The sequence below is a fragment of the Canis lupus genome, chromosome 2 (assembly GCF_048164855.1).
Source record: "Canis lupus baileyi chromosome 2, mCanLup2.hap1, whole genome shotgun sequence".
In the NCBI taxonomy this organism is placed as follows: domain Eukaryota; kingdom Metazoa; phylum Chordata; class Mammalia; order Carnivora; family Canidae; genus Canis; species Canis lupus.
In genome coordinates, this window is record NC_132839.1 from 63,934,744 (window position 1) to 63,961,953 (window position 27,210).

General features: G+C 54.7%; 1 protein-coding gene across 11 annotated transcripts in view; it reads left to right on the plus strand.

Annotated features, from left to right (window-relative positions):
- Positions 1 to 25,790, plus strand: part of FAM53A (family with sequence similarity 53 member A) — a 33,608-nt gene extending 7,818 nt beyond the window's left edge. For 6 of the 11 annotated variants that reach the window (XM_072804551.1, XM_072804585.1, XM_072804561.1 and 3 more), the window contains 4 exons: positions 2,612 to 2,851; positions 9,618 to 9,672; positions 11,366 to 12,039; positions 18,479 to 19,341. In XM_072804551.1, the coding sequence (XP_072660652.1) occupies positions 2,774 to 2,851; positions 9,618 to 9,672; positions 11,366 to 12,039; positions 18,479 to 18,784 (1,113 nt within the window). In that variant the 5' untranslated portion in view covers positions 2,612 to 2,773 and the 3' untranslated portion in view covers positions 18,785 to 19,341. Of the gene's footprint in view, positions 1 to 881; positions 2,852 to 7,258; positions 7,796 to 9,617; positions 9,673 to 11,365; positions 12,040 to 18,478; positions 19,342 to 25,340 lie in introns of those variants that run through there. The other 5 variants (XM_072804580.1, XM_072804537.1, XM_072804603.1 and 2 more) reach the window with 5 other exon arrangements.
- The last annotated feature ends 1,420 nt before the right edge of the window (positions 25,791 to 27,210 follow it).

Sequence of the window (27,210 nt, forward strand, 5' to 3'; positions counted from 1 at the left end):
TGGTGCACACCCAATCTCAGGTGGCGTCAGGGAGGATACTTGCCTGAAACCTCACAGGGTGTTTGTCACATGCTGACTTAAGGAAAGAATCTTGTCATTCGTCAGCACTCCTTGGTCTGCACTCTGCCTGGGAGGAGGAACTTCCCCTCCTACTTACTGATCTTTTCCAGCTGTTTCCATCAATACAGACTCACGGGTTTGTATTTTATTCTGTGAAGTGGAACATATGCCTCTTGGGAGCTAGGCCCCATTCTCTGCACACGTCCTGGCTTTCTGGTGCCTTTGAGACACTCCCACTGCATCTTGCCCGAGCCCTGGTCCTGGAAATCAACGATGTCCCCAGGGAATGTGTGGCCTGTTTCTCAAGCGAAATGCTAGTCATAGCGTAGTTTGTTCAGGTTTTGTTGTGGCTGCTGTAATCTTTCTAGTGTGGTGTGTGCTATGTGCCACTAGGAGGACTGACAGGGTGGTGGACACAGGAGGCCCATGGCAGGGCCTTTGCCATTGTGGGAGGGTGCAGTTGCAGCAAAAGTGGAGGGGTGGAGGGGTCCTTGTAAAGCCTCTGTACTTGGAGAAACGTTGTCAGTTGGGGCTTAGGGTGAATTTATGGGGAGAGGTAGTGAGAGCCCGGCCAGGTTGCAGGTGGTAGGACCTGCCTAGGTGACTGGGGGTGAGTGGTATAGGCATGGAGGTGTGGCTGGCTCTATTTGGTTCCCTGGTTCTTTTTTTTTTATTTTTTTAATTTTATTTTTATTTTATTTTATTTATTTATGATAGTCACAGAGAGAGAGAGAGAGAGAGAGAGGCAGAGACATAGGCAGAGGGAGAAGCAGGCTCCATGCCCTGGGAGCCTGACATGGGATTCGATCCCAGGTCTCCAGGATCGCGCCCTGGGCCAAAGGCAGGTGCCAAACCGCTGCGCCACCCAGGGATCCCTGGTTCCCTGGTTCTATACACATTTATGTAGAGCCACTCCCAGGGTAGAGAGATACTTCCCTGAGGAACCAACTGGCCCTGGCCTGGGCTTTGGGGTCCCTGGCTGTGCTGGAGCAGGTGGCTGTCCCTGCCTAGGATGGTGGGAGCCCAGGAGAGTGTTGACAGTGAGTGCCTCGCCTAGCCTGGAGGAAGCCTGAGTGTGCACGATACCTTTGGTTGGGATGAGCTCACGAATTCCAGGGCCCTGGGTGAGCCCGTTGCATGCTCTGCCAAAGGGAGAGCCCCATGCCGTTTCTCAGCTGCCTCAACATGTGCCCAGGTACCCAGTGATGGTGGGCTGTCCTCCCCATGCTTGCTGGATGCCTCTCTGGCCCCACTTTGTGAGGCTGGCTTTAGGTGTGGTGTCGAGGCAGTGTCTGTTAATGCCTGTTGAGTGTGCGCATGTTCAGGGGTGCCCGCGAGTGTGAGTCTCTCTGGCCTCTGGCAGCATCTGTGCAAAGGTCCCTTGGTTTTCTCCTTGGTCTGCGGATGAGCTCTGCTGGCACTTTCCATGAAACCATGTGCTTCTTGCACTCCCTGCCAGGATGGGTGCTTCTAATATTGTGTGTGTGCTGTTGCTTCCACACACTGGGCTCTCGGGCAGATGTCCTAAGTGACGCTGCCCTAGAGGGTCACCTAGTGGGTGTGACATGGGGCCTGGTTGTCCACCCTGTGGCCCTCTGCCTTGTGCATGGTCTGCTGGACCCAAGGAGGCCTCTGGGAAGGGGGGAGGGCTCAGGGTCTGGTGGTGGTTAGGACATTCTGGAGGTTTTGTCGCTGCTCTCATTTTTTAATTTCTGAGAGCTCTTTTCTCTTTCTTTAAATACTTCTTTTTAAGGGTATTCTGATCTTATTTTGTGGGCTGGGCACCTTCTTCTGAGGGCAGGATTGTTTCCTGTGGGTGGCTGGGGCCCTCCTGCCTGACTGGCACCGTCCATGGCTTCCCAGGCAGGTGGCCTTGCTCCTGCTCAGCAGCGGGCTGCTAGGAAGAGTGGGAGCCATGAATGGCGGGCGGGAGACAGGCTGCACAGGGGCTCAGGGCCCTGTCCCTGCTGGTGTCTTTGGGCAACCAGGTCCTGGGTGCAGCCTGCAATGCCCCCACTGGGCTTCCCCTGCTACCCCTGACCTGAGAGCCTAGGGCCAGGCTCTGGGCCCCCTGTACCCTCCCCTGGGGGCCAGCTGGCTGGACTGAGGTAGGGGTGTGTAGCTGCTGAGGGCAGGGGACAGTGGTGAGTGAGAGTCCAGTGGTTCACAGCCAGCTGTTTCTTGTATGTAGAATTTGGCTTCTTGTCGCTGTCTTCCATCTGCTTTACACTTCGAGGGGTGGGTGGTGAGGTGGCCTCACTGCTACTTCGGTTGGGGCTTCAGGACTACTAGATCTCAGGTAGGCACTTAACCTGCCATCCTTCAACCAGAATGCCACTTTTATTTATTTTTATTTTTTTATTTTTATTTTTTCAGAATGCCACTTTTAGTACCATTTCCAGGAGAGAGCTCACACAGTGGTCTTTAAAGCAGGGGGGTTTTCGTCAGGCGGAGGTGACAGAAATATTCAGCACACAGTACTCAGCATATAACAGATACCCGCCCAGTGGTTCTGCATGTAGTCACTTCTTTCTCTTTACCAAAAACACAGACACAGAGTTCTGAAGAGTCCTTGGAAATGGATTGTTCACCTGTAAAGTGGAAATCAACTTTGAGGGTCAGCTCTGACCCAGCAGTGGCCCAGGCCTTCTGAAGCCTGCTGTGCTGAACCCCACTGTCTGTTGGTACAGACGGAGGACACAGGGCCCTGACCATGGTCACACTCATCACTGAGAAGCTGCAGAACCAAAGCCTGGATGACCTTGTCTGCAAGAGCTACGATGCCGGCCAGGTAAGCTGGCTGCAGCGGCAATGGGCAGGACCCTGGCCTCCTCCAAGGGTCAGGGGAGATGGCCCAAGCTGGATGGAGGATGTGTGGCCAAGGCCTGGGGGGATCTGGCAGCAGGAGGGCTGAGGGGGCTGTGTCCCAGGGCTGTGCTGTGCACACGCAGCCCCCACATCTCCTTAGCATTCTGATGGGTTTCCAGCATTGTTGAAACAACCCAACTTTTAGTGAGCATCTAGCCTACTCCTAGAAGTATGCAAATCCTAAGTGCATAGCATGTACATTTTCATACCTGTTAAATGTCTCTCTGGGCAAGCAGCACTCAAACCCATCCTGATGCCCCTCATGTAGGCGCCACCCCCCCTGAGAGAGCCTCTGCCTTGAGTTGTCACCACAGGTTAGTCACCTGGGTTTGAACTTCGTGTAGGTGGAACCGTTTTTCTAGGGTCATGTTAATGTGAATCTCAGGACACCAGCCCAGTGCTGGTTCAGTCGTAGGTCCAGACAGAGGAGGCTGAGCGTATGGCCCTTGCATGATGGTTGGAGGTCTCCTGAGTGGTCCCAGTGACATAAGGTACCCAGAATGGTCTGGCTGTAGTCCCTTGGTGTGCCAAGGCAAGCAAGGTGGTGGGGAGCTGTGGATCCCAAGCCTCTGTTTTGGGCTTGTGGCCTGAAGTCACAGCAGGTGGTTTTGAGGCTCTGAGGCTCAGCGTTAGACACAGGAGCACCAGGGACAGGAGCTGGGCCTGTGTCTACAGCCCAGGGTGGTTGGGGGAGCTCAGAGGCCTTTGCAGTGTGCTGCTTGCTGGCCTTGGGCTCGGAGCCCTGATGGGATCCTAGCAGCACACCATGCACCTGCTCCTGTCTTCACTTGTGCTTGTATGCAGCAACTGTTTTGTGGAGACTCTAACCAAGACTGAGAATGTGGTGCAGCACACGTGTCATCAGATGGCCATGCTCCTTTAGGATGTTTGGCAAAGTGTAGGCAGCCAGGTGCTATGTGGCTTTCCTGGGGAGATGGGCTAAGGATCGTGCCTGCAGGGCCCCCCTGGTGGTGCAGACATGGCTCCACGTGCTCTGCTTCCTCGAGGCTGGTCCTAACACAACAGAGAAGGGCCCTTGTGAGACCCTGCTTGGGAGGTGCAGCTACACGGTCAGCCTGCTCCCCCTCCCGCCTTTGCTGCCCAGGGACATTCCGAGCTCCGTTCTGTTGCTGTTGGTGGTGATCTGTTTGTTTTGGCTAGACACGTGCTTTTTAAAAGATGGCCTGTTAACGTGGTAGGTTTCTCTTCCTGAAATGGGAGTGCTGACCTTTCCTCTTCCCAAATCCGCGTCTTCTGAATTTTAAGAGCCATTTTGCTTTTGGAAGCAGAGTTCTGGTGCATGGCAGAGTGACCTACAGCCCAGGGCAGGCCACCACCAGGGTTGGCATGGTGGGGTGTGGATGAAGTCCAGTTGGTCTTTTTTCTTTTGTTGTCCATGCTTTTGGTGTCATATCTAAGAGTCCTTGGCTGAACAAGGTCATGAAGGTTTACTTTTATGTTTTCTTTGAGAGTTTTATATTAGCTTTCACATTTAGGTCTTTGATCCCTATTGAGCTACTTTTGTGTGTGGTGTGAGGTAGGGGTCCAGCTTCATTCTTTTTTATGTGGATTCAAGTTGTCTCAGTGCCATCTGATGAGAAGACTCTTTTTTTCCCCTTGAATGGTCTTTGGCACCCTTGTCAAAAGTTTACATTTTCAAAAACAAAGTCTTTGAAACCTGGTGTATGTTTTACACTTAACAGCAGATCTCCATTTGGATACCAGTCTTCCTTCCTTCCAGATTTTATTTATTTATTTGAGAGAGAGAGAGAGAGAGAGAGAGAGAGAATATGCAAGTAGAGGGGCAGAGGGAGGGACAGATGCCCCGCTGAGCAGCGAATTCTTGGGATCATGACCAGTGCCAAAGGCAGAGGCTCAAGCTACGAAGCCACCCAGGTGCTCCTGGACACCAGTTTTTCATTATAGAAATATTTGATCTGTATTTAGATTTCATGAAATTTATACTTGAAAAAGTAGATTTCACATCCTGCCATTGTTCTAATAAGCATACTGAAAAGTTTTTAAAAAATTGGATTATTAGTTTTTTTTTCTTTTTTTAAATTTTTATTTATTTATGATAGTCATACAGAGAGAGAGAGAGGCAGAGACATAGGCAGAGGGAGAAGCAGACTCCATGCACTGGGAGCCCGACGTGGGATTCGATCCCGGGTCTCCAGGATCGTGCCCTGGGCCAAAGGCAGGCGCCAAACCGCTGCGCCACCCAGGGATCCCTGGATTATTAGTTTTAAAGCTAAAATTTAAGATAGTTAAATGTAAATAAAGTTGGAAATCACTAAACATTTTCTGCCTTTGTCTCTCTAGCCATGTGCCAACCTGGTCACTCACATGTCCTTCCCTGGGCACTGCCACATGCCAAGTGTCAAGTGAGGAGGTTGTTGGTCAGGAGGAAGTGCTGGGAGTGGGAGGCCCAGGGGGGCTTTTCATCCAGTTCTGAGGTCTCTGCCCTGTTAGTGTCCACTGTGTGGCCATGCTGCACTCAGCGCCTTCTCGTGGATGTTCTGGGCCACCCCATGTCCTCTCTGTCCTCACCCATTCAGTGTGGCTGGCTCTTTATTCTCTGTTCCTTTCTCTGGCCTCAAGTGAATTCCCACTTCCTGTCAAGGCTCCTGGTATCTTACAAAGTCTTCTGATTACCAGGGTGAGGTCAGCTCTTCCCATTTTGCCTCTGTGATGCTTGGGGGACATAGGCTAGTCTAACTGACCACAAAGGCCTAGAAGCACATGGGTTTGTGTCTCCTACCCAAACAGGACAGTGAGTGCCTTGAGAACCAGGGCAGAGCTTCTGGTGTTTTCCATAGCTAGTGCACTGGGTCATGTCAGCAAATGCTGGTTGTCAGCGAGTGTGGATGGGGGACCTGGGGCAGCTCTGTTCAGGAGCATACTCCGTGCTGATAGGAAGGCTCCTTTGTCGCTGTCCAAGCATATAGCTACTTAAAGCATGTGGTTACTAAGCCCTGAGATTGGTTGGGGTGATGGGAGCTGAATTTGTATTTTATATAGTTGAAGTTTAAATTTCAGCAGCAGCCTGTGGCTCTGGCTGTCCCATGGGGCAGCGCAGATGGAGAGCATCATGGGTGTTCAGTGGCCGTAAGCTGTGCCCTCATGTAGCCCCTCTGTAGCCACACCTGGTTTCCTCCAAACAAGCTCTTTCATCTCTATGATTTGTCATTTCCAAAATGATCTGTGCGGAGTATGTGACGGTTTTTTCACTCAGCACGATGCCCTAGAGATGCATCCAGGTGGTTTTGTGGTTCAGTGGTTCACTCCTTTGGGTTGCTGAGGAACACACGTGTAAGGGTGTACCAGTTACCCATTGAAGGATTGTTGTAATTCCGATAAAAATCCCACTACAATATTTGTGGAACTTGGCAGGCTGACTCTAGAGTTCTCAAATGAGCTGTAGGTTCCCTGATTCATTCGTTTACGACTTGAGGCCATGGCGCCACCATGCATGAGTGGACATGCATGCTGTCCCTGAGGGGCTTGTGCTCTCATGAGAGGATAGACACAGTGGCCCTGGGACCATGGCCAGGGTCTGGTGGAGCTGCAGGGGAGGCAGAGAGGTTGGGAGGTGTGGTGCAGACTGTGCACTGCAGAGGCGGGAGGGGTCTGTCTGTTGGTGGGCAGGTGGACGCTTGGGGCCTCGGGAAGAGGACGAGCAGCCATCAGGTGGGCAGCCCCAGATGTCAGGTGGGAGCGTGCTGTCTCAGTAAGCAGAGAGCCAAGGGGCCCCCTAGTCTGTGCTGGTGGACAGTAGAATAAGAAGGTGGTGTGAGGGTGTTGAGAGTTGTCCTAGGGCGGCTGGGGCCAGACCCGACCCTCAGTGGGTGGAGAGCCGCGTGCACCTGGGGGTGGGAGTGGGTGTGGGGGACTGAGGGGTGGGTTGTGGGATGGAAGTGTGGTGGTGGGGGGTGGATGGTCAGGAGGTTCAGCACCATCCGCTGTGTGTCCAGCTGTACAGGTGCAGGCTTGGGTGGTGGGGAGTTTGGCTTTTAAAAAACTTTGTCAAAAATGTGCTCTTTTAGTGAGGTATTGTTTCATACAGTGAACGTGCAGCTTGGGTGATGTTCAGCTGGATGAGTTCTGCAGGTGGTGTGCACTGCTAGCCTTGTCACCATCACCTGGACAGGTTCTGACCCTTTGGTTGCCCCACATGGTGCAGCGTGTCCCAGAACATCACAGAGGCGTGGCTGCGCGGCCTGTGCTCTGGCTTCTTTCCCTGACGAGAACTCTTCAGAGACTCACGATGTAAGTGGTGTGGCTTACTCTGCCGTGCAATCTGTGTCCCTGCTGAGGGACATTTGGGCCATTCCCAGGTTTTGGTGGGGGCTGCCCGCAGGCATCTGCCTGCAGCACCCAGGCCTGCAGCTTGGCCTGGCCACTGGTCACACCAGGTGCCATGTCGTCTGGGCTCTGACCTCATTCCCTGGATAACCAGGGAGATCTACACCTTATGTTCTGCTCACTGGCCAGTTGGGAGTGACTTCAGATCTCTGCCATTGGGTCATGTGCCTTTTTCCTTATTGATCTGTAGGAAGTCATTGCTGGGTCCTGTCACGAGTCTCTTCTTGGATACATGTTTGTTTTTTTTTAAGATTTTATTTATTTATTCATGAGAGACACAGAGAGAGGGGCAGAGACACAGGGAGAAGGAGAAGCAGGCTCCATACAGGGAGCCCAACGTGGGACCCGATCCTGGGTCTCCAGGATCACGCCCTGCTGAGCCACCGGGGCTGCCCTTGGATACATGTTTTGCAAATATTTTCTGCTGTCCTGTGGTTTGCCTCATTGTGGGTGACTTTCAATGAACAGAAATTCTCATTTCAATGTGGATGGAAGCATCCATGTAAGTTGGTGTGTTTTGTATCTCACTTAAGAAACCTTTGCTACCTTGCGTCTTGAAGATGCTCTTCTGTGTCTTTTTCTAGAAGCATCTGTGTTACTTTAGTTCAAAGACTATACTCTGGAGTGGAGTCTTGTGTGTGGGATGAGACTAGGCCAACAGTGGGTTTTCTTTTTTCTTGCATGGATGTGTGGTGAACCCCATGCCCTTTCTGGAAATGGCTGTGCTTGCTGCACCATTCGTCAATGGGTTCCATCACTGTCACAGAGCTTTGGAGCCATCCCACATGTGCGTCCCACTCTCACTCCAGCCCCAGGTGGGGAGACCAAGGCTTACACAGAGGAACCAGGCTGCCCCCATCAGGGCTGCTCAGGGCAGTGGATTGCAGGCCGCAGGCTGCACTGGCTATGCCTGGGCTCCATGCTGGACGGTGTCAGGGTGCATGTGGTGTGGCCAGGCCTGCCTGGGGGCCGGCCTGTGGTCTCCACACCCCCTGGTGGCCTCTTCTGGTCAGGACTCCTCAGCGTGAGGCAGACTATACAGCCCATCCCGGGCATGGAGGCCCTCGACGCCACAGCTGTCCTCCCATAGAGAGGCCCGGGCCAACCCTGCTCTGCGCCCCAGCACGGGTGCTGTCCATAAAACCCATGTCCTCTGGCTGTTCCCCATGGCCGCTTGTGCACCTTTGCACTGAGCTGGAACCTGGGCCTCCTATGTGGGAGCCATTGGAACCTTTCCCTGATGGATAGTGGCTCTGTTCAGGTGTCCTGCTGTGTGTGGGGATCACAGCTCTGGGAGGGTGCTTGTGCCTGCTACTCACCTGGGGGACAGTGGCTGGCCAACCTGGTCTGGGGGTAGGTGGTGGGGTGGGGTGCTGGGAGGTCTGTGAGGGGTTGTGGGGGGACATGGGAGATGATGTGGCGGTGCTGTAGGTGCTGGGAAGGCTGTGGGAAACACCATGGGGATACTATGGGCACTGGGAGGGATATGGGGGTGCTGTGGGGCTGCTAGGGGCACTGGGAGGGATGTGGGGAGTGCTGGGGGCACTGGGAGGGCTGTGGTGGCGTTGGAGGTGCTGGGAGCACTGGGATGGCCATGGGGGGCATTGTGGGGGCATTGGGGGTGCCAGGAGGGCTGTGGGGGTCTTTGGGGGTGCTGGGGGTGCTGGAAGGGCTGTGGTGGGGGCTGGGCCATAGTTCTTCAGGGGTATTTATAGCAACAAAGAGGGAGGTAGGATTCCCTGATGATGTAGATGACCAGCTTGTGTGTCAACAATTTCCTGGGAGTTTTGGAGCTGTTTCTTCATTTTGTCACCTGACCGGGTCCTGGGCCTGGGGAACTGCTGGTCACCTGGTCCTCCTGAGCATGGCCAGGTCTCTCTAGCTCTGTGCAGCTGCTGGGTGATGCAGCCCCAGGGCAGCCATCTGTTGGCTCCAGCCCTCCTAAGCCCCACTGCCCTGGGGAGCCTGGCCTTGGGGCTGGCGCATGTGGGGGAGGGCCTGGTGGCGTAGCTGAGTGGGGAGGTTTGTGAGGAGGCCTGGCTGCGGCAAGGGCTGCTCGGGCTGTGGGAGCACAGATGCACATGCACAACACTTGGGTTCCCTTCACTCACTGGAGTATTGTTAGGCTTTTAAGAATTTTGATTAAGAAAAAAACATATTCTGAGGTCAGTCCTTTTCTTTTTAATCTCCAAAAAAGGCAGTGTTGGGGAAGAGTGGAATTGGTTGCAGGGATGAGAATACAGCGTTATCCTTACCTCTGTGCTGTTTGTGAGCTCAGCATCTGTGTCCACTGTGTTCATGCTGGTTTTTCTTAACATTTTCAGCATTCTGGCAGGACACTGAGCAGCAGTGGCCATGTGTTCTCTTTTGAGAGCAATGGTAAGTGTTGAAAAGTCCCTGCTGGTCTTCCTGGGCTTCTGTGGCCATGGGCCAGGGATGGAACGGAAGGTGAGGGAAGTGGAACTGGCACATGATGCTGACTTCTGCAAGAAAGTCCACCCGCACAGTGAAGGTTGCCCACAGCAGTCTTCTCCATGCTGGGCTATGGGTCAGGGCATGGCTGGGCCTCTGCCTTAGGACACGGCAGGTGCCGGGCCACCGGGCCCCTCTGGAAAGGCGCCTGGCAGTGTGGAGGTGGAGGCTCGCCCTGGGGGGCCTGTGGGCATTGAGGGCAGAACACGGTGGGGTTGGGCTCAGCACGCGGTGGGTGTATAGCTCCGGTGTGGCACACTCTGGGCCATTGGTGTGGTTGGGGCTCAGGCCCTGGAGCACGGAGGACACCTCTTGCCAGTGCATGTGTCCTACACGTGTGCCTATGACTGGAAAGGCCACCCCACACGAGTGTGTAACTGAGCCTGGGTGTGCAGAGCTTGTTGCCCTACACTCTTGGTGACCTTGGCTCCATGTCATGGGTTGTGGTGAACATGTTAGTTGTGATCTTTAGGGACAGACAGGCCTGACTTGAGTGCCAGTCCTCCCCCGCCGGCCCTGGTCACCGTGGCTGTAGGAAAGCACTCACTGTGTTAGATGGCTCTCCAGACTACCAAAGTGAAGGTTTTTAATAAATTCTTTTGTGAACTTGTGGAGGTAGAAACTGTGAGGCCAGCACCGGTCCTTGGTACTGTGTCCTCAGTGGTGGTCCATCTGTACACGGGGCCAGTCCTCAGCAGGATCATCCTTTGCTTGTGCCTTTTACCACAGGGGTCCTGGCCCCATCCCTTGGGTCCCACTGCCTCCATACCCACTGGAGGCTGGGAGATGCTGAAAAGACTTATGGCCAGGCTGGTGGGAGTCAAGGCTTTGCCGTCCACCCTGCCTCCACATGAGTAGTCAGAGGAGACCCATTCATACTGCTCTGCCCTCGATGGCAGTTGGGATACAGCAGAGCTTGTGATGGCGGCCCTGATGGGCACATTCAGGGTCTGGGCACCCAAGGGCTTTGTGAAGGGTCTGAGGAAGGTGACCTTCCTCAGGTGGTCGGGTGGGCTACTCTGTGGTGTTGGAGGCAGGTGGGCAGAGGGAGCCCCTTGTGCTGTGCTTGTACAGTGTGTTCTCACATGTGGATGCCAAGTGCTGACCCCTGGACACTCAGTGTCTCCTGTGACCCTCCTGGTGGCTGTGTGGAGTGGGGGAGTGGAAGCTGGAAAGAGGTCCCTGTTTGATGTGTGCTGGGGGCCGTGCCTCACGTTTCAGGAGGACAGGAGGTGAGGGACACCATAGCTGCTGCTCTGCCCAAGTGCTTACGTGGCACTGGCTTCCTGGAAGAAGCGGCTTGGTGGGGGGCTTGCTTGCATACCTATAAGATTACTTGGCCGCAGAGAAGTAGGGGATGTGGGGCCAGTCTTTTCATGAAACTGAATGGGGAACAGCATGCTCTGGTCATTTTCAGGGAATGGCTAGCTGTCTGACCAGGGAATGCCGGTGGGGCCTGTGCTGACCACATCCCCCAGCTCTTGCAAGGCATGAGGCTTTGCGTCAGGCAGTGTCCCCAGCTGGGCAGGTGTCTCAGGGCACAGCAAAGACCGTGCCTTGTCTCCTGTTCACTTGTCTCTTCTCTTTTGTGTCTCCTCAGAAGACAGGTGCCCCTGGAAGGTCTTAAGTGGCGGATGGCCCATTGGAAATCAGACAGCCACAGGGACGTGGGGCCCCAACACAGTCCTGGGTGCGGTGAGCACCATAGACCTGAAGGAGAGCTCAGGGCCCCCCTCGGCACCACCTACCAAGCGACACTGCCGCTCCCTGTCGGAGCTGGCGCACTGCCACTCCCTGTGGCGCCCCAGCTGCTCCAGGGTCTGGACGCCGGTGTCCAAGAGGTGGTGCCACAGCGGTGGGAATGCCACGCTGCAGGAAAGCCTGGGTGCCAGTCTGCCCAGGGATGCTGCACCGCTCGACCGCACCCTCCTGGTGGCTGGGCCCACCTCGCCCCCAGCACCCCAGCCATCTTCAGCCAGTGGCGGCTGCATGGACAGCTGTGAGGGCAGCTCGGGCCTGCCTAGGCGACCCCGCGTCCCATCCTGGAGGCACCGCCTGTCGCTGTCCCAGGAGCACCTGGCAGAAGTGGGCACGGCACTGCCCTCTACCAGCAGCAGCCCCTCGTCTACCCCCGAGCTGGACCGGCGACTGGGCCTGCTCCGGTGCTGCTCACAACCGTGTGTGCTCGTCGGGAGGAAGTGGCAGCGCAAGCGCAGGCGTGAGGAGGGCACTCGCTGGCCGCGCCCATCCTTGGACTTTCTCAAAATGACACAGGTGAGGCTTGTCTTGTGTCCGGTGTCCTCGGCTTGCTGGTGCTGCGCACACCCTGGGGTGGTTCTGTGGTGAGACTGGCCTGCCAGCGGTCTCGGTGCCTCTGCACCCTGTAGGGGATGAACTGCTTGGGCTGCGCTCTGGGCCTGGGTGGGCTTGAGGTTGCAGCGTCCCCAGCGCCAGCTCCCATGGCCCGTAACCTGCCTGCCTTGGTGAGGTGTGAGCTGTCCTCAGCCCTGCTTGTGCGTGTGGGTGTGTGTGTGCATGTGGGTGCGCATGTGCAGGTGGACATGTCAGGATCCCAGCCCCCAGGTTCCCATGGTCCTCATGTCCCCTGTGCTCCCTGGGGTGTGGGATGGCTATGACCACCTGTCTGTATGGGAGGCTGTGGAGCAAAATCGGTGAGCCAGGGTACAGGACAGGGCAAATCTGAATGGGCTTCAGTGGTCAGGTGGGCTGGCCCAGTAGAAGCAGAAGGACAGGGTGCAGAGTCAGCAGGGTGCTGATATTGGCAGCCCAAAAGAAACAAAGCCCAGTAGATGAGAAGCCTGCATATCTGTCTGTCTTTTTTTTTTTTTTTTTAAAGAGTGTGAGTGGTATGAGGTGGGCTGGGGAGGGCCAGAGGCAGGGGAGAGAGGGAATCCCAAGCCAACTCCCTGCTGAGCCAGAGTCCCATGTGGGGCTCCATCTCATGACCCTGAGATCATGACTTGAGCCAAAAGCAACATCGGATGCTCAACTAGCTGAGCCACCTGGGCGGCGCCACCCCCTCCCGCTTATCTTTCTAGAACATTTTCCCTCATTGTTGGTATGTTGCTGTGACCCCCTCCCTGGCCCCCGGATCCTTGAGCTCCCCATGCCCTGCCCCAGGCTTCTGACTGCCTGACTCCTTGGCCTCAGTGGCCTGTTGCCTTGGTTAGCCTGGCACTCACCAGGATTGCTGCATAACAAACAGCCCACATTTACCAGCTGTAAGTGATGCCCATTTGTTACGACATGGCTTCCACAGGTCAGGTGTCCGGGAGCAGCTCAGCTGGGTGGCTCTGCTCAGGGTGCCCTGCACGCTCGTGCTCTGCAGGGCTGTGTCACCTGCAGGCTCAACAGGCCGGACGAGCCACTTACTTCCAAGCTATCACATGTGAGATTTGCTGTGGGCTTACCGGGAAGCCATCTGGGCCTGGGGTGTGGTGTGGAGGTGAACAAACCTGCATGCTCAGTGTCTCTGGGGGAATCTGCTAAGGCTTTCCAAAGTTACACATTTATGGGAAGTGGCATTGCATTTAAGGTGTCAGTTTGGGGCACAAAGTTGCTTACTGTATCTCTTAGAACTTTGAAAGTCTCTGAGCTGGTGTGTCCCTCACTGTCTCTTATTCCTGATGTTGTGAATGATGAACTGTATGCAGATAGAGGCATGGTGAGCAGTCATGATAGCTGGCTGACACTTCTGATCGTGACCTGGGGGATGGAGGCCAGCTTCCAGCCCCGTCCTTCACCAGCTCCTGGCTGCCTCTGGAGACAGAAGGCATCTCATGTGCAGCTATGGTCAGTGGTCACCATTAGGGCTTGTTTCTACTCATACCCCTCCTTGTGCACTGTGTATGGCTCTCATACCCCAAGATCCCGGGCTCTCTACAGACACTGGCAGGTGTCTGACAGTTTGGCACCATTCTGACATGAGCTGCAGAGAATGCAGACCTGTGGGCTAAGAGTTCAGCTTCATAAGACCACCCCTGTTTCAGATGCCTCAGTACCCCACTGGCCAGCTACAAACTGGGGTTCTCACGACTCCCTCCTCAGTTTCTGTGCTTGGCTAGAACAGCTTACAGAATTCTAGAAAGCACCTTACTAATTACCCATTTATCATGAAGGACACAACTCAGGATCATCCAGAGGGAAGAGACGCACAGGGCAAGGTATGGGGCAGGGGGTGCAGAGCCCCCACACCTCTCTGGGAGCATCTGTGCCCAGTGCCCAGCACCCAGATGTGCTCACCCACCTCCAGATCCCCCAACCCTCTGTGCAGAGATTTTTTTTTAATTCTTTTTTTTTTTTATTGGAGTTCAACTTGCCAACATATAGCATAACACCCAGTGCTCATCCCACCAAGTGTGCAGAGATTTTTATGGAAGTTCTAGTGCACGGGTGCGACTGATGAGATCACTGGCTATGGAGATGGACCGAGTCTCCTTCCGTTCTCCATCCTCTGGGCGGGGGACTTAAAGTCCAACTCACTAAGCCTGGTGTGATCCTTCTGTCCACTGCCCTACCCCAATACTGGCTGGGGACCTACAGGGGTCATATTCACCTAAACTGAGGTGTGGTTGAATGGGGCTCTTTATGAATCACAGAAGATGGTCCTCACCCTATCACTCAGGAAGTTCCAAGGTTTGTAGGGATCAGAACCAGGAATGAACAAAGGCCAGCTACGCACCTCTTACTGTATCACCACAGATCTAGGAAACTTGGTTGTCTTAAACATACAAGGAGGTAGAAGCGGTAGTCTAGCTGTTAATGGTTAAGTGGCCAGGTTTGGTGACTCTTGATGTTTTGGGCGAGACCCATGAGGTTTCTCTGTGGTGCCGCGTGTTCAACTCACTGTCACCTACAAGTAGAATGGGCACTCATGGGTACTTGTGGTTAGCATGCAAATGGAAGGGAGCAGAAGACTTAAAAATACTTTGGAAGCATGGATGTGACCGTTGAACCCTAGAGGACCAGCCATGTGTAGGCGGCTGTTGTGTGAGTGGGAGGTAGGTGCAGGCCTTTGGCTCTGCAGGCAGCAAGGGGTGCAGAGGCCCTGAGCATTGCCAGGTGCCACGTGTGTGCCTAGACATCCTGTGCACCCTGCCCAGGGGCGTGGTGTCCCCTCTGGGAAATGGAGACCCCAACTGTTTCCTCTCAAGGTGATTTCACTTCTACATGAGACTTCTCAGAGCAGGCACGGGCAAAGCCCTGGGACCTGCCTTCAGGTGTGTCAGGTGTCCATGTGACAGTGTGGCAGTGAGCAATGCCAGGAGATTCTCTGTGGCTCCCGCTTTCTGTGCAAGAACAGTTGGGACCACATCCATCCTGCGTGTGCACACTCCAGCCTGGTGGTCCTGACATCAGCATACTGGTTTTGTGTCTTAACTTGAAGTGGTGCGGTGGGGAGCACAGGGTCCTTGACCTCGGGCCTGGATGTGGTGTGCTGGGTGCTGAGCAGCCCACTGCCCTGCCCCCTACAGTGGGCATGTGATGCAGAGTGCCTAGTAGCCCCTGAATCTGCTCTGTCTTGAGCCAAGCAGGGCCTGAGGGGTGGCTTTGGTCATCAGGGAGGGGACACTACTGCCACCTGAATCTTCATTCTGAGTGATTATTTATACGGGAAAACATACAGAATTTTCTATTTTTATTGGCAAAGCTAGGTCTCAAAATTGAAATTAAAATATCATTACTGAAAATGTGCTGATCAGTTATGGTTCCAGTAGGGTATGGGAACAGGTACCAGTTTTCATGAAATTGTATGTTTTCAGAAGCTTTTATGATGTAGAGGAGATCCTCAGCTGCCTATGGTGTAATTGAAGAGTGCTCCAGCCTGTGGTTGGGACATGTAGCTCCCTGCCAGCCCGAGATGCAGCCCTATCCCCTGGCCTGGTGTCCCAAGGAGGGTGGTTGTAGCCGGGGGTAGAGGAAGGGGTGTGCACGTGTGCTTCCAGATGCCTGGAGCCACCTGCCTGTCCCGTGTGGCCTGGCAGGCCTGGGGAGGCCTGAGCATTGTTGGTCAGCTGTAGGTTTCTATCACTCTGTCATGTGAGCGTGCTGGTTTTTGTTGGTTTTCCTCCAGCTGAGCCCCCCCCTCCATCCCTGCTGTGTGAACGACTTCCACTCTCTTGCAGGATTGCGAGGGCACTCACCCCAAAGTGAGGGAGGAGGTCTAGGGATCAGTTGCTTGTCAGCTGGCTTCCTTATTACAGCTCCCTCGCCCAACACATGCAGACACACTCAGCGCTCCTGTGCATACACACACCCCCACCTCTGGCTGTCTCTGCCCCCACCTGTGGTGTGGACTTTGCAAGCCCCGCAAGCCACTGTGGCTTGGGCCAGGCCTCCCTCTCCCTCTGCTGGCTGAGGAAGGCGCCTGGGTTTGCCACATCTGCCTTGTGGGGCTTCTGGTTTCTCTGGGGCATAGCTGAAGCCCTGGTTGGACACGACAACCAGATGGGTGCTGGGGTCCAGGCGCCTGCAGGCAGTTGGAGACCCCCCAGGGCTCCTGCTCAGCCCTCGCCTTTGGGATGAATGTGACCTCATGGGCAGGGTCTGCTCTGGTTGAGCAGAGATGCTGTGAGCTGTCTAGGAATGCAGAACCATGTGGTCTGGTTTGGAGATGGCCTGTTGCCTCTGCCAGTGCACATGTGGCTGGCTAGGTGCTGGATGTTCCTTGAAAGGAATTTGGGATGGCTCACAGGCACAATTCTGTTTTTCCTGCAGAATCTCATCAGCTTACCTGTAGCTGATGACCTTGGCTTGGGGTGAAGGAGGCACTGGGCATGTGCTCTCACTGCCCTAGGAAGTCGGGGCCTGTCTCTGGGGCTGCTGCAGAGGTACACAAGTTGGTGGACCCTCTAAAATCTAGAGCCCCTGATTTAGAATTCAAAGTCTTGACCTTTGATTTTTGAAAAAAATATCTTACGTTCATCTGCTTAGATTCAGGGAACCTGAAACCAGAATGACAGTAGCAGAAGCAGGACTGTCCAGTGCTGAGGGTCACACATATCAGCATGGCCCCAGGCTGCTCCCAGTGGGCCTCAGACCCTGCTTTCCTGTCATCCCCAGCTTTGTGTGATGGCGCACCTCTATGCGAGGTGGCAGGTGGCACCCCTTTTGGGGCCAGGTGGTTGCTGCCTAGAGCAGGTTCATATAGCTCTGCACGAGCAGTTTTGTTGAACGGCCACCACATCTCTTTAACAAGTGGCTGGAGTGGACTGGTTTTACATCTGTGACCTGTAGATGGGCTCATGTCCCAGTGACAGAAGACCTCTCCACAGCAGCTCTCCTGCCACCTGTCCAGTCACTGCCCCATGACATTCCTGCTAGCTCGTGGGTGTGCTGTGGGGTGAGCGCTGTCCACATGTGGACCAGGGCAGGGGCGGAACGAGAGTAGGTGGCGGGGGAGCCTGGTGAGGGGCTGCGTGCTCTGCCTATGTCACTACCAGCCTGCGGAGACATGCTGGGCCAAGTGTTTGCATAAAGAAGTGACCTTACCTGTCAAATCCACCTTGATTTGAATAAAGAGGAAGTTATTTCATGAATCCTCATTTTGTGACCAAATTATGTGATCAATTGTACCTTTAAAGATTGAATCATTAGGGCAGCCCAGGTGGCTCAGTGGTTTAGCGCCACCTTCAGCCTGGGGCGTGATCCTGGGGTCCTGGGATGGAGTCCCACATCAGGCTCCCTGCATGCAGGCTGCTTCTCCCTCGGCCTGTGTCTCTGCCTCTCTCTCTCTCTCTCTGTGTGTGTGACTCCCATGAATAAATAAATAAATAATCTTTAAAAAAAAGATGGAATCATTAGAATTTTACTTCTCAGTCAGTAATTCTGCACAAGAGAAGTCAGTGTATTTTATAGAGCCAAATAATTTCCTTAAACGTGCTGATTTCAAAGAGGAGCTCTGCTCCCCTAAGGGAAGTGTTTATTTACTATAATTCACTGTGGGACTGTTTCCAGCACATTTTCTAACCATGGAGACAGATTGTATGAGGCATGTCCTGGCTCCAGCAGGTTTGGATTTGGGTTGTGTGGCATCAGTCAGCTTGTGTTCTGAGCCCACATTTGTAGGTGCCAGTGTACTGGAGCTGGGTGAGAGTGATGCCCTTTAAAGGCCCTGAACCGTGTGGTGGCACCTGTCTGAGGGCACTGTGGGTGTGGCCCAGGAGGGGAGCCCGATCCTCGGGTTGCTGAGATCACACCTAGGCCAGGTTGAGAGGCTGCTCCAGCAGAGGTGTGGTTGCGCAGTGGGCAACACACAGGTGCTACCCAAAAGTGCAGGACCAGGGGATGGTGGGGATGTACCAGGGGCCCTGTCTATGCCAGGGGGGCTGCTGTCATGTGTGGTCTGGAGGTAGGCTGTGGCCAGGAGGTGGAGGGGAGGAGGCCAGTACACACTGCTGGTGTGTAGCCCTGGAGCAGAAGCCTTAACGGGTGGAGTGGCCTGCTGGGTCGTGGGCCCTGGTGGACTAGCCAAGGAGAGGTGCCACCTGAGTGGACAGGGCTCTGCAGCGATTGCCCTGGGAGCCCCCATCTTTAGCAGCATGGGGAAGAACTGGCTGCAGGAGGCAGGAAGTGGCAGTGCTGGCCCAGCTGGGGAGTTGGGTCTCAGCGGGGCAGTACCCTGGGTCAGTAGGATGCTGCCTCCTGCATAACCTCCTGGAAATGCTTTAAGCTGATATCTTTTCTGTTGCAGACTTTAAAAAATTCAAAAAGCCTTTGCTCCCTTGATTATGAAGATGAAGAGGAGGATGACGCCCAAGTGAAGCTGACCCCGTATGACCCACACGGCCTCACGGGCATTGTCACACCTGGCTCCAACCCACTGAGGGTGTGCCCCAGGCCCTGCTGCCCCAGCCCGTGGGCCTCTGGGGAGCCCATGGCCACTGAGGGAGAGGGTGGGAGCAGTGGAGACCCCAGTGACTGGGATAGTGCTGGGGAGGAAGGCGTCTTCCCTCCCAGCCGCGGTGAGCTGGACCTGGGGCAGATTGAGAACAATTGACCCCAGGCAGGTGGGTTGGGTATCCGGTCTCTTCCCAGCACATGGACAGAAGCGGGGCTGTGCATAACTTTAAACATTAGGTCTCATTTTGATCTAGTCTTCCCTAAAGATGTGTTTTGGATTTTTATGGCTTTTATGCTTTTAGAGAGAGCTGCTCCATTTTGAATGAATTCTTAGAAGGGCATTCTATGGAATGGAGGCCCATGGGCTGATCCCAATGTGGGTTTGTGGGTTTGTGTTCCTTTTGTAAAATGCCTGCCGGGCAGAGTCCAGGAGATCTGGGTGGGAGGTCTGGGCGGCGGGGTCTGGACAGGGGATTCAGGTGGGTGGTCTAGGAGGTCCAGGTAGAGGGTCCAGGCAAGGGGGTCCAGATGGCAGTCTGGGTGAGGTGTCTGGCCCCTCCAGTAGTCTCTGTCCTCCATGTGTGCCTGCCTCCTTCTGTCTGCCCTTTGGGGGCGGTAGACAGTGGTCTCTGCACCAGGAGCTGTGGGATGGGCCTTGAGGATGGTGGTCCTGGCGGCACCAGATATGACTTCAATAAAAAACGTTTACTTTGCTGTGTTGATTCCTGGTGTAAAGCAGCTGGGCCCCAGGTGTGGGTGCAGCACAGGACAGAGCATGTTGTCTCTGGTGTTTCACTCCTGATTCTAATGACATGGGGATTTCTACTAGAGACTCCAACCCCAGGAGCTTTGGGTAAGAGGACGCAGGTTGTGGTAGCAAAAGAATACAGTAAGAACCTTTGGGGAGATCTTGATGTTTTTTTTCTCCCTGAGAACATTTCCTCACGTCATAGCTGTTAATGGTGTCCAACTCCCTGGGTAGACTGTCGGTGGGCGGAGGACGAGGCAGGAGGTACCAGGCTTTCTCAGGCCTGCTTGCTGGCCCCTTCCCTGCAGGCTGGGGGGTCCTACAGCCTGCCCTGCCCTGCTCTGAACTCCCATCACGTGGGATAAAGCCAGTGGCACCGGGGCTGACATGGGGCTGGCTCCCGCGAATCCCACTGATTCGTGGGAGCCAGGAGTGGCCACGATGGCTTCTTGATGACTGTCGGAGAACGTTTTTCCTCTTAAGCTCTAGGCTGTAGTCCGAGGGTCCCTGAGACTTGTGGAGGTGCCCAGTTCCACTTTGTTAGCTCGCTGGCGAGCCTCCTGAGGGAGCAGGCGCCTGGCATCTGTGTGGAGGGGCAAAAGGTTCAGCAGGTGTGCTGTGGCCAGAGTTAGGTGCAGAAAGCCACCTGTGCTTTGTTCTAGAATAGTCCCCCTGTCTAGTTAGTGGCTCTCAACTGTGGGGGAGTTTACAAAAATACTGGCATCTGGGCCCCTCTGGGGTGTTGCCTGGCAGGGGAGGGGTGTTGTTTGCAGCCGTCTGGGTTTAGCCTGAAGAGGATAGAGAAGTGGTATGGGTGGCTCAGCGTATCCCAGGGCTGGCAGACCTTTGGCTGAGTATGGGTCTGGAGTGGGACCAGAGCCAGAGGGCCACTTGCAATGCAGAGGTGCCTTTGGCGGTTTCTGAGAGGGGACTTTGGGGTCATGCTGGTGCCTTAGAGTGTCACCAGCATCCCCAGAGCCACCACCTGGCTACACATGAGGTGGAGGGGCCCAGAGAGCCCCTGGGACCTGCAGACTGGCTCTTGGTGGGCACAGGACTTGGGCCCTGGGACCCGTGCATTGAATTTCCGCACAAATGCCAGATTCTCCACTAGGAGGTTGTGTTTTGGGTTGAATTTCTGGAGATAGGCTCTGTATACTTACCTGCATAAAACCAGTGGTCCCAACTCAGAACTTTGCTTTGGGGTTGACCTGTGGATCCGATGGGGTGGGGGGTGGGTGATGCTACCAGATTGTTGGGTGTGGGCAAGGTCACTGATGCCCTCCGGGATGGGGCAGCCTGGACAGCCACAGGAGCCTTGGGGGGCATCATGGAGGTGGCGTCAGGCTGCAGGAGAACCTGCCTGGGATGTCTCCTTGGCCGCAGCTGGGTGGGGGTCCTGGCCTGGCTGTGTCTGCTGAGGTCCCAGGCTGGGAAAGAACAGGAGAGGATCAGACACAGAGGGGCTGTACTGTAGGTATGAGGAAGCCCAGCTGCCCCCCTGACCTGGGCACTCTGGGCAGGTGGCAGGTGGGTGGGGGGAGAGCCAGGGCAGGCTGAGTCAGGTCTGGCTGTGTGGTGGCAGGAGTATGGACACTGTAGGGCCATGGCAGTCAAGGGGCCCAGAGGTCAGTCCTCTTTGAGGGCCCCTCATCCCCTGCATCATGGAGGAACCCTGCTGTCCCTGTTGGTGACCCTCCAGGGGTCTGCCCAGTGTCCCCTCCTGCTGGATGGTGAGCAGGCTTGGGGAGGCACCCCCAGCTCAGTGCCCCTGGAGCACTGGGGTTAGAGTACTTCCCACCTGTTGTTGTGAATGGAACCCTCCCTCAGCCAGGAGCAGACAGAGGGTTTGGTGGGCTTGTTCTGTGTCCCCACCCAGGACAGGACCTGCTGGCCGTATGCAGCTGGCTCTGAGCCCAGCCCTGGGCAGGAGGTAGTGAGGGACAGGGTGCTGAATGTGAATTGGCCCCGCCTGGCCCCTGGGTCCTGCCTCAGCACCTGTCCAGGGGACTCCTGCTGGGGGGGTGGGGGACTGTGATGCCCCCCACAAGGAGCACTTGAGCTTGTGCCTGACTGCCTCCCCCATTCTGCACATCCTCCTTGTGCATCTCCTCACTTCTCGCTCAGTTTCCCCCCATGCCCTGCTCAGGGGGCCAGGATAAAGAGCCCCTCCTATCTTAGCCTGGGTCTCACTTCCATTAACTGTGGCCCTGCAGCCATATGGGATCCAGGTGGCCTCCCTGGGCCCTTACACTGGCCGTGGGACCAGTGGCTGAGGTTCTGCAGTCCTCTCACTGAAGCCACATGAAAAGCCAAGTGGGGGCCTCCATGGGTCTACCTCAGCAGTCATTCCTCAGCAGGCCTTCCAGGTTGAGGCAGACCCTGCCTGGGTGGAAGTGACTGGAGGGCTAGACACCATGGCCCTGGGAAGTGGGCAGGGGTCATCCCGGGCCCTTGGGGACAGTCATGTTCTTGGGCTGGGAGTCTCGAAAGGCCCCTCTTCACCTGGTGGCTTGGGCTGCAGAGAGTGCCCCCCCCCCCCACCCCAGGACTCTTGCTCTTCCTGGAGGCCCTGTCCCCTCCCCCACTCTAGGCCTCACAGAGCACAGGGGGCAGAGGGAGATGGAGATGGGGCCTCTTGCTGAGGAGCTGGACAGCAGCCCCCTTCACTAGCCCTCACTGTCCAGGCTCTCTGTATCCCTGTCTAGGCCTTCATACATCACCCTCAGCCCCCCTGGAGGATTGGCCTCACTCCTGGGCTGATCCTGCAGTACCTGTCCCCTCCCTGCTTTGGCCCACTGTGACTCCCTCAGTGTCCTTGGGAAACCAGGCTCAGGGAAGGCAGCCCCCTGGGGATGGGCCAGCCCTGAGACCCCTGCCCACAGCACCAGCCACCTCTTTGCTGGTCTGTGCACTGAACCCTCCACGGCTGTGGTCCTGGCCAAATCTGTGCCTCTGTAGGTATAGGTTCCTCCACTAGGTGGCTTGGGGTGGCTCTGAGGGACAGGGGCACAGCCTGGGGCCAGCGGGGACAGTCCACCTCATGTGTGGACCCTGCCCTCCCACCTCTCGTCCCTCGTCCTGGATTTTCTCTGGCCACCTCTGCCTGAGTGCCAGTGCCCAGATCCTCCACACTGGAGCCAGGCAACACCTTGAGCAGAGTGTCTGCAGGCATCCCACCCAGCGGGTGACCCCCTGCCTGTCTGGACTCCCTGGAGGACCCTGAACCCTTGCCGGTCCCAGTGGTTGGCTGACACCTGGCCAGAGACGCAGATGCAGACCCCTCTGTAGGAACATCAGAGAGCAGGTCTCAGGAACTCCTGTACTTGCTCTTTGGGTGGATGTTGCTGAATGATGGCTGGGCACTGCAGCGGCTTGAGCAGGTGAACCAGGGCAGGTATTGGGAATCCTGTTCCATATGCGAACAAGAGCCGTGAGGTGGGAGGCATCTGGGGGCTTGAGTGGAGAGGGGGTGGGTGGGGGGAATAGTCAGCTCAGACACACTGGTTTGCACACTCTATGAAAAGGAACCAGAGGGACGCCTGGGTGGCTCAGCGGTTGAGCATCTGCCTTTGGCTTGGGGTGTGATCCTGGAGTCCTGGGATCGTGTCCTATGTCGGGCTCCCTGAATAGAAGCTGCTTCTCCCTCTGCCTGTGTCTCTCCCTCTCTCTCTCTCTCTCTCTCTGTCTGTCACGAATAAATAAATTCTTAAAAAAAAAAAAAAAAAAGAAAGAAAGAAAAGGGACCAGAGTTTCCAGGGAGCATAAGGGAAACCTGCAACTATAACTATTTCCAGAAGCTATATGTCCATAGCAAGACCTAACAATTACCAGTAGGAACTCACAAATCTGACATTCTCGTTGGAGAGTTTTATTAATCCCCTCGTAGTAGTTACATAGACCCAAGAGTAAACAATACAGACTTACCAGATTTGGTCCCCCTGCGGGGGTGAACTCCAGCTGCCCATGCACCTGTGGAGCGCACCTGCAAAAACGGGGAACAGCATGGGCTGAAGCTGCCAAAATTGACCGTGAACAGGCCAGAAAGAAGTCCTTGTGATTCAAGGAATTGGTATCACCCAGATCATGTTTTCTTGCCATGCCTCGATAACAAAAAGATTGCAAACAAAACCTCATGTGTTTAGGAAATTTAGAAATGCACTTTACGTAACTCATAGACCAAAGAAGAAACCAGGATACAAGTTAGATGGTATTAGAACTGAATGATTGTGAAAATGGTCCGTATCAAATCTTACCAAATATACCAAGTTGTAAAAAAGACATTTAGGGCGCTTGGAGGGCTCCCACTGGTGAAGCATCTGTCTTCAGCTCAGGTTATGATCTCAGGGTCCTGGGATCGAGTTCTGCATCGGGCTCCCTGCTCAGTGGGGAGTCTGCTTCTCCTGCTGCCCCTACCCCCCACTCTTGTGTGCACACATGCATGCACTGTCTCACGCTCTCATGCACGCCCTTTCAAATAAAAATCTTTAAAAGATAAAAATAGAGGACATCTATAACTCTACATGACTAGTTAGAAGAAATAAAAGTCAGAAATCAAGCGAACATCCAACTTAAGAATGAGGCCAAGGTGGGCAGCCCCAGTGGCCCAGTGGTTTAGTGCCACCTTCAGCCCTGGGTGTGATCCTGGAGACCCAGGATTGAGTCCCACGTTGGGCTCCCTGCATGAAGCCTGCTTTTCCATTTGCCTGTGTGCCTCTCATGAATAAAGATTTTTTATTTATCCTGGGTCTCCAGGATCATACCCTGGGCTGAAGGCGGCACTAAACCCCTTGGGCCACCGGGGCTACCCAATAAATCTTAAAAAAAAAAAAAAAAAGAATGAGGCCGAGGTTAGCAAACTTCCTTGAATGGGCCAGACAGTTGATATTCTGGGTTTTGAGGATGGCAGGTCTATTCTTTCCCCTCCTCCCCCCTCTGATTTCATCCCCACAGCGTCATGTGCTGATCCCCGAATTTGGGGAATGAAAGAGTTAAGGCCAAAGGGAAAAGAAGGAGAAGGTTCGTTAAGAGCAGCAGCGAGTGAAGCAGACGAGAAACCAGGGGGAGGGGACCCCGTGCCTGGAACAGACGCGTGGGGAACCACTGCAGCGGGGGCTGCACTGACCAGGGCCAGGGGCCAAGTAGGTTCTCAGGAACGAGGACTGGCCATGAGCACAATGAGGTGTTAGGAGCGACTTGGAAGAGATGGACATGTTTCTGGGAAAGTATTGTCAACAACTGAGCAGAGCAGAGATGCCAGGGCTGGTCCTGGGAACCATCCTTTGAGGAAGCTGTGGTTTCATGCCTTCCCAGGAGGAAAGCACAACGCCAGCCGACTTTGGAGGCAAGTCCTGCAAAATCCACAAGGGTGATCCCAACTAAATCCGAGCATGGGCCAAGGGGGCAGGGGCGGGGCCTGCTGTGGTGGCTGAGGTGGAGGGGGAAGCCCCTTGGGCCTGGCCCCTGAGTGCCCTCTCTCCCAGCTCCCCAGACTTCTGGATGGCATGGATGGGACTGGGGGTCGTCGGGAGCCTCAGCAGGGCCTGACCAAGTAGTAGGCCCTGAGGCCACCCTTCCCACCTGCTCCACTGCCACCTGTGTGGGGGGCCAGGTGTGTGAAGCAGCTCTGGACGCTCCCATGGCACCCCAGGGTCAAGGTCATGGGCAAGCAGGGTCTGGCTCCTGCTGCCTTGGCCCTGCAGTCCTGACAGCTGGGGAGGAGCCCTGGTTCCCCCGCAGGGGTGCCAGTCCCTAGAGCTGAGCCCCTTACACCCTCTCCCTGCCCGCCATCTGTGCCCCCGGGGCCCCCCCGAAGCCTCCCGACCCCGACCCAGGTGTCCACCTTGGTCAGGAAGCCCGTCCCTGTCACCCCATGGCAAGTCCCATGCTTTCTCTGCTTCTGCAGTTGTGGATGTAGCTTCTTTAAGCTTCGTTAAGTTACTTCTGTTAATTTCTGTTGTCCTAGGAAATCGTGCATTTCATCAAGAACGTTAGCCATCAGTGCCTGTCACCATGCCTCTGTGGCTCCTGCTCCCTGTCACGGCCCTGACGGCGCCAGTTCTCTCCCTCTCTGGCCAGCGTTGCTTTATTTTGTTTATTTTGAGGACCGGCTCTTGGATTTACTGATGAGTTCTTCCATTTTTCTTGTTTCCAATTCATTAATTCGCTGTTATCTGTACCCCTCCTGCTCCCGTGGATTTACTTTATTGTTCTGTTTTCCCTCCTTCGTCGAATGTTTAGTGCATTTATTATCAGTCCCTCTTGCTCGGTAATAAAAGCATTTAAGGGTGTGAATTCCCCGCCAGCTCCTCCTGAAGCGGGCTCCGCGGACGTGCAGTCTCCCTTTCTGGATGGTTGTAAATCGCCTGTCCTGGCAACTTTTATTTACTCTCTGACCTAGACGAGCACTTTTGAATTTCCAAATCATCTGGCTTCTCTTTTAGATCCTTTTATTAATGTTTAGGTTCTTGTATTGGTTTAAATAATGAGGCCTATAAATGTTCTACTGTTCAGAAGGTAGTGAGGTACACATACATGTGTGTGCACCTGTGTCTGTGAGCAAGCACACACATGTGCACACTCTGTGTGTGTGCCAGATGCATGCACGCCCATGCATGCGTCCCCATGCATGTGTGTACAGCTCTGCCCATATGCTTGCACACGTATACATGTATGGGCATGTAGCATGTTCTGTGGTTTCTGACCAGGCGAGTGCCACCCTGTCAAGGACTTCCAGGAGAGGACTCCAGTTTTGTTCCCTGATCCTGTGTCTCTGGGGGAAGGCTGACAGGCCTGCCTCCTCATGGTGGAGCTGGCACCCCCCTGTGCTTACAACAGGTATACCTGATTCCATGCACCTGCTTCGGGCTGGGTGGCCCAGTCTGCTTGTTGACAGGGCCCCAAGGTGTCTGCAGGGCCTGTCACTGAGTGACTCAGGGGAGGTGGTGTCAGGCATAGGCTGCAGCAGAGGGCAGGCTTGTCAGGTGGCTCAGATGGTCCCTCTGACCTGGAGCAGCCTGAGCATGTGAGTGCAGTGCTGGAGAGGACCTGGGCGATTTTCAAACAAAGTTTCATTTAATTCCTAGTTTGCTAATTATACAAGATGATGAGTTAATTTTATTTGTTTTGATGTTAATTTTATTGTCTTTATTGATCTATTGAGATGACCATATGATATTTCCTCTTTAATCTGTATATGAATTTCCTAGGGCTGCTGTAATAGTGACCATGGCCCAGGGAGCTCCAACAGCAGACATTTATTCTCTCAGAGCCCTGGAGGCTGGGAGGCTGAGATCCAGGTGTGGGTGGGTGGCTTCCTTCTGAGGCCTCTCTCCATGCTGTGTAGACAGCCATCCTCTCTCCATGTCTTTATGCGATCATCCCTCTGTGTGTGTCCGTGTCCTAATCTTTTCTTATAAGGACACAGGTCAGATTGGATTAATGCCCACCCCAGTGACCTCATTTTACCCTAACAACTGCTTTAAAGACCCTATCTCCATTTTTTTTTATTGTGGTAAAATATATATAACATAACATTTTCCACTGTAACCATCTTTAAACAGGCAGTTCTGTGGCATCAGGCACACTCATGGTGTTGTGGACAGCCCCCCCCTCCACCCCCAGAACTCTCTCATCTTCCCAAACTACCCCCAAGAAACACAAGCTCCCCACCCCTCCCCCCGTCCTCACCCCCAACACCCACCACTCACTGTCCCTCTCTGTGGTCTGACCCCTCCGTGGGCCTCAGAGAAGTGGGATCACACGGTGTCATCCCTGGGTGGCTGGCTCACTTCACTGAGCATAGTGTCCATGGGGTTCATCCAGGTGGTGGCAGG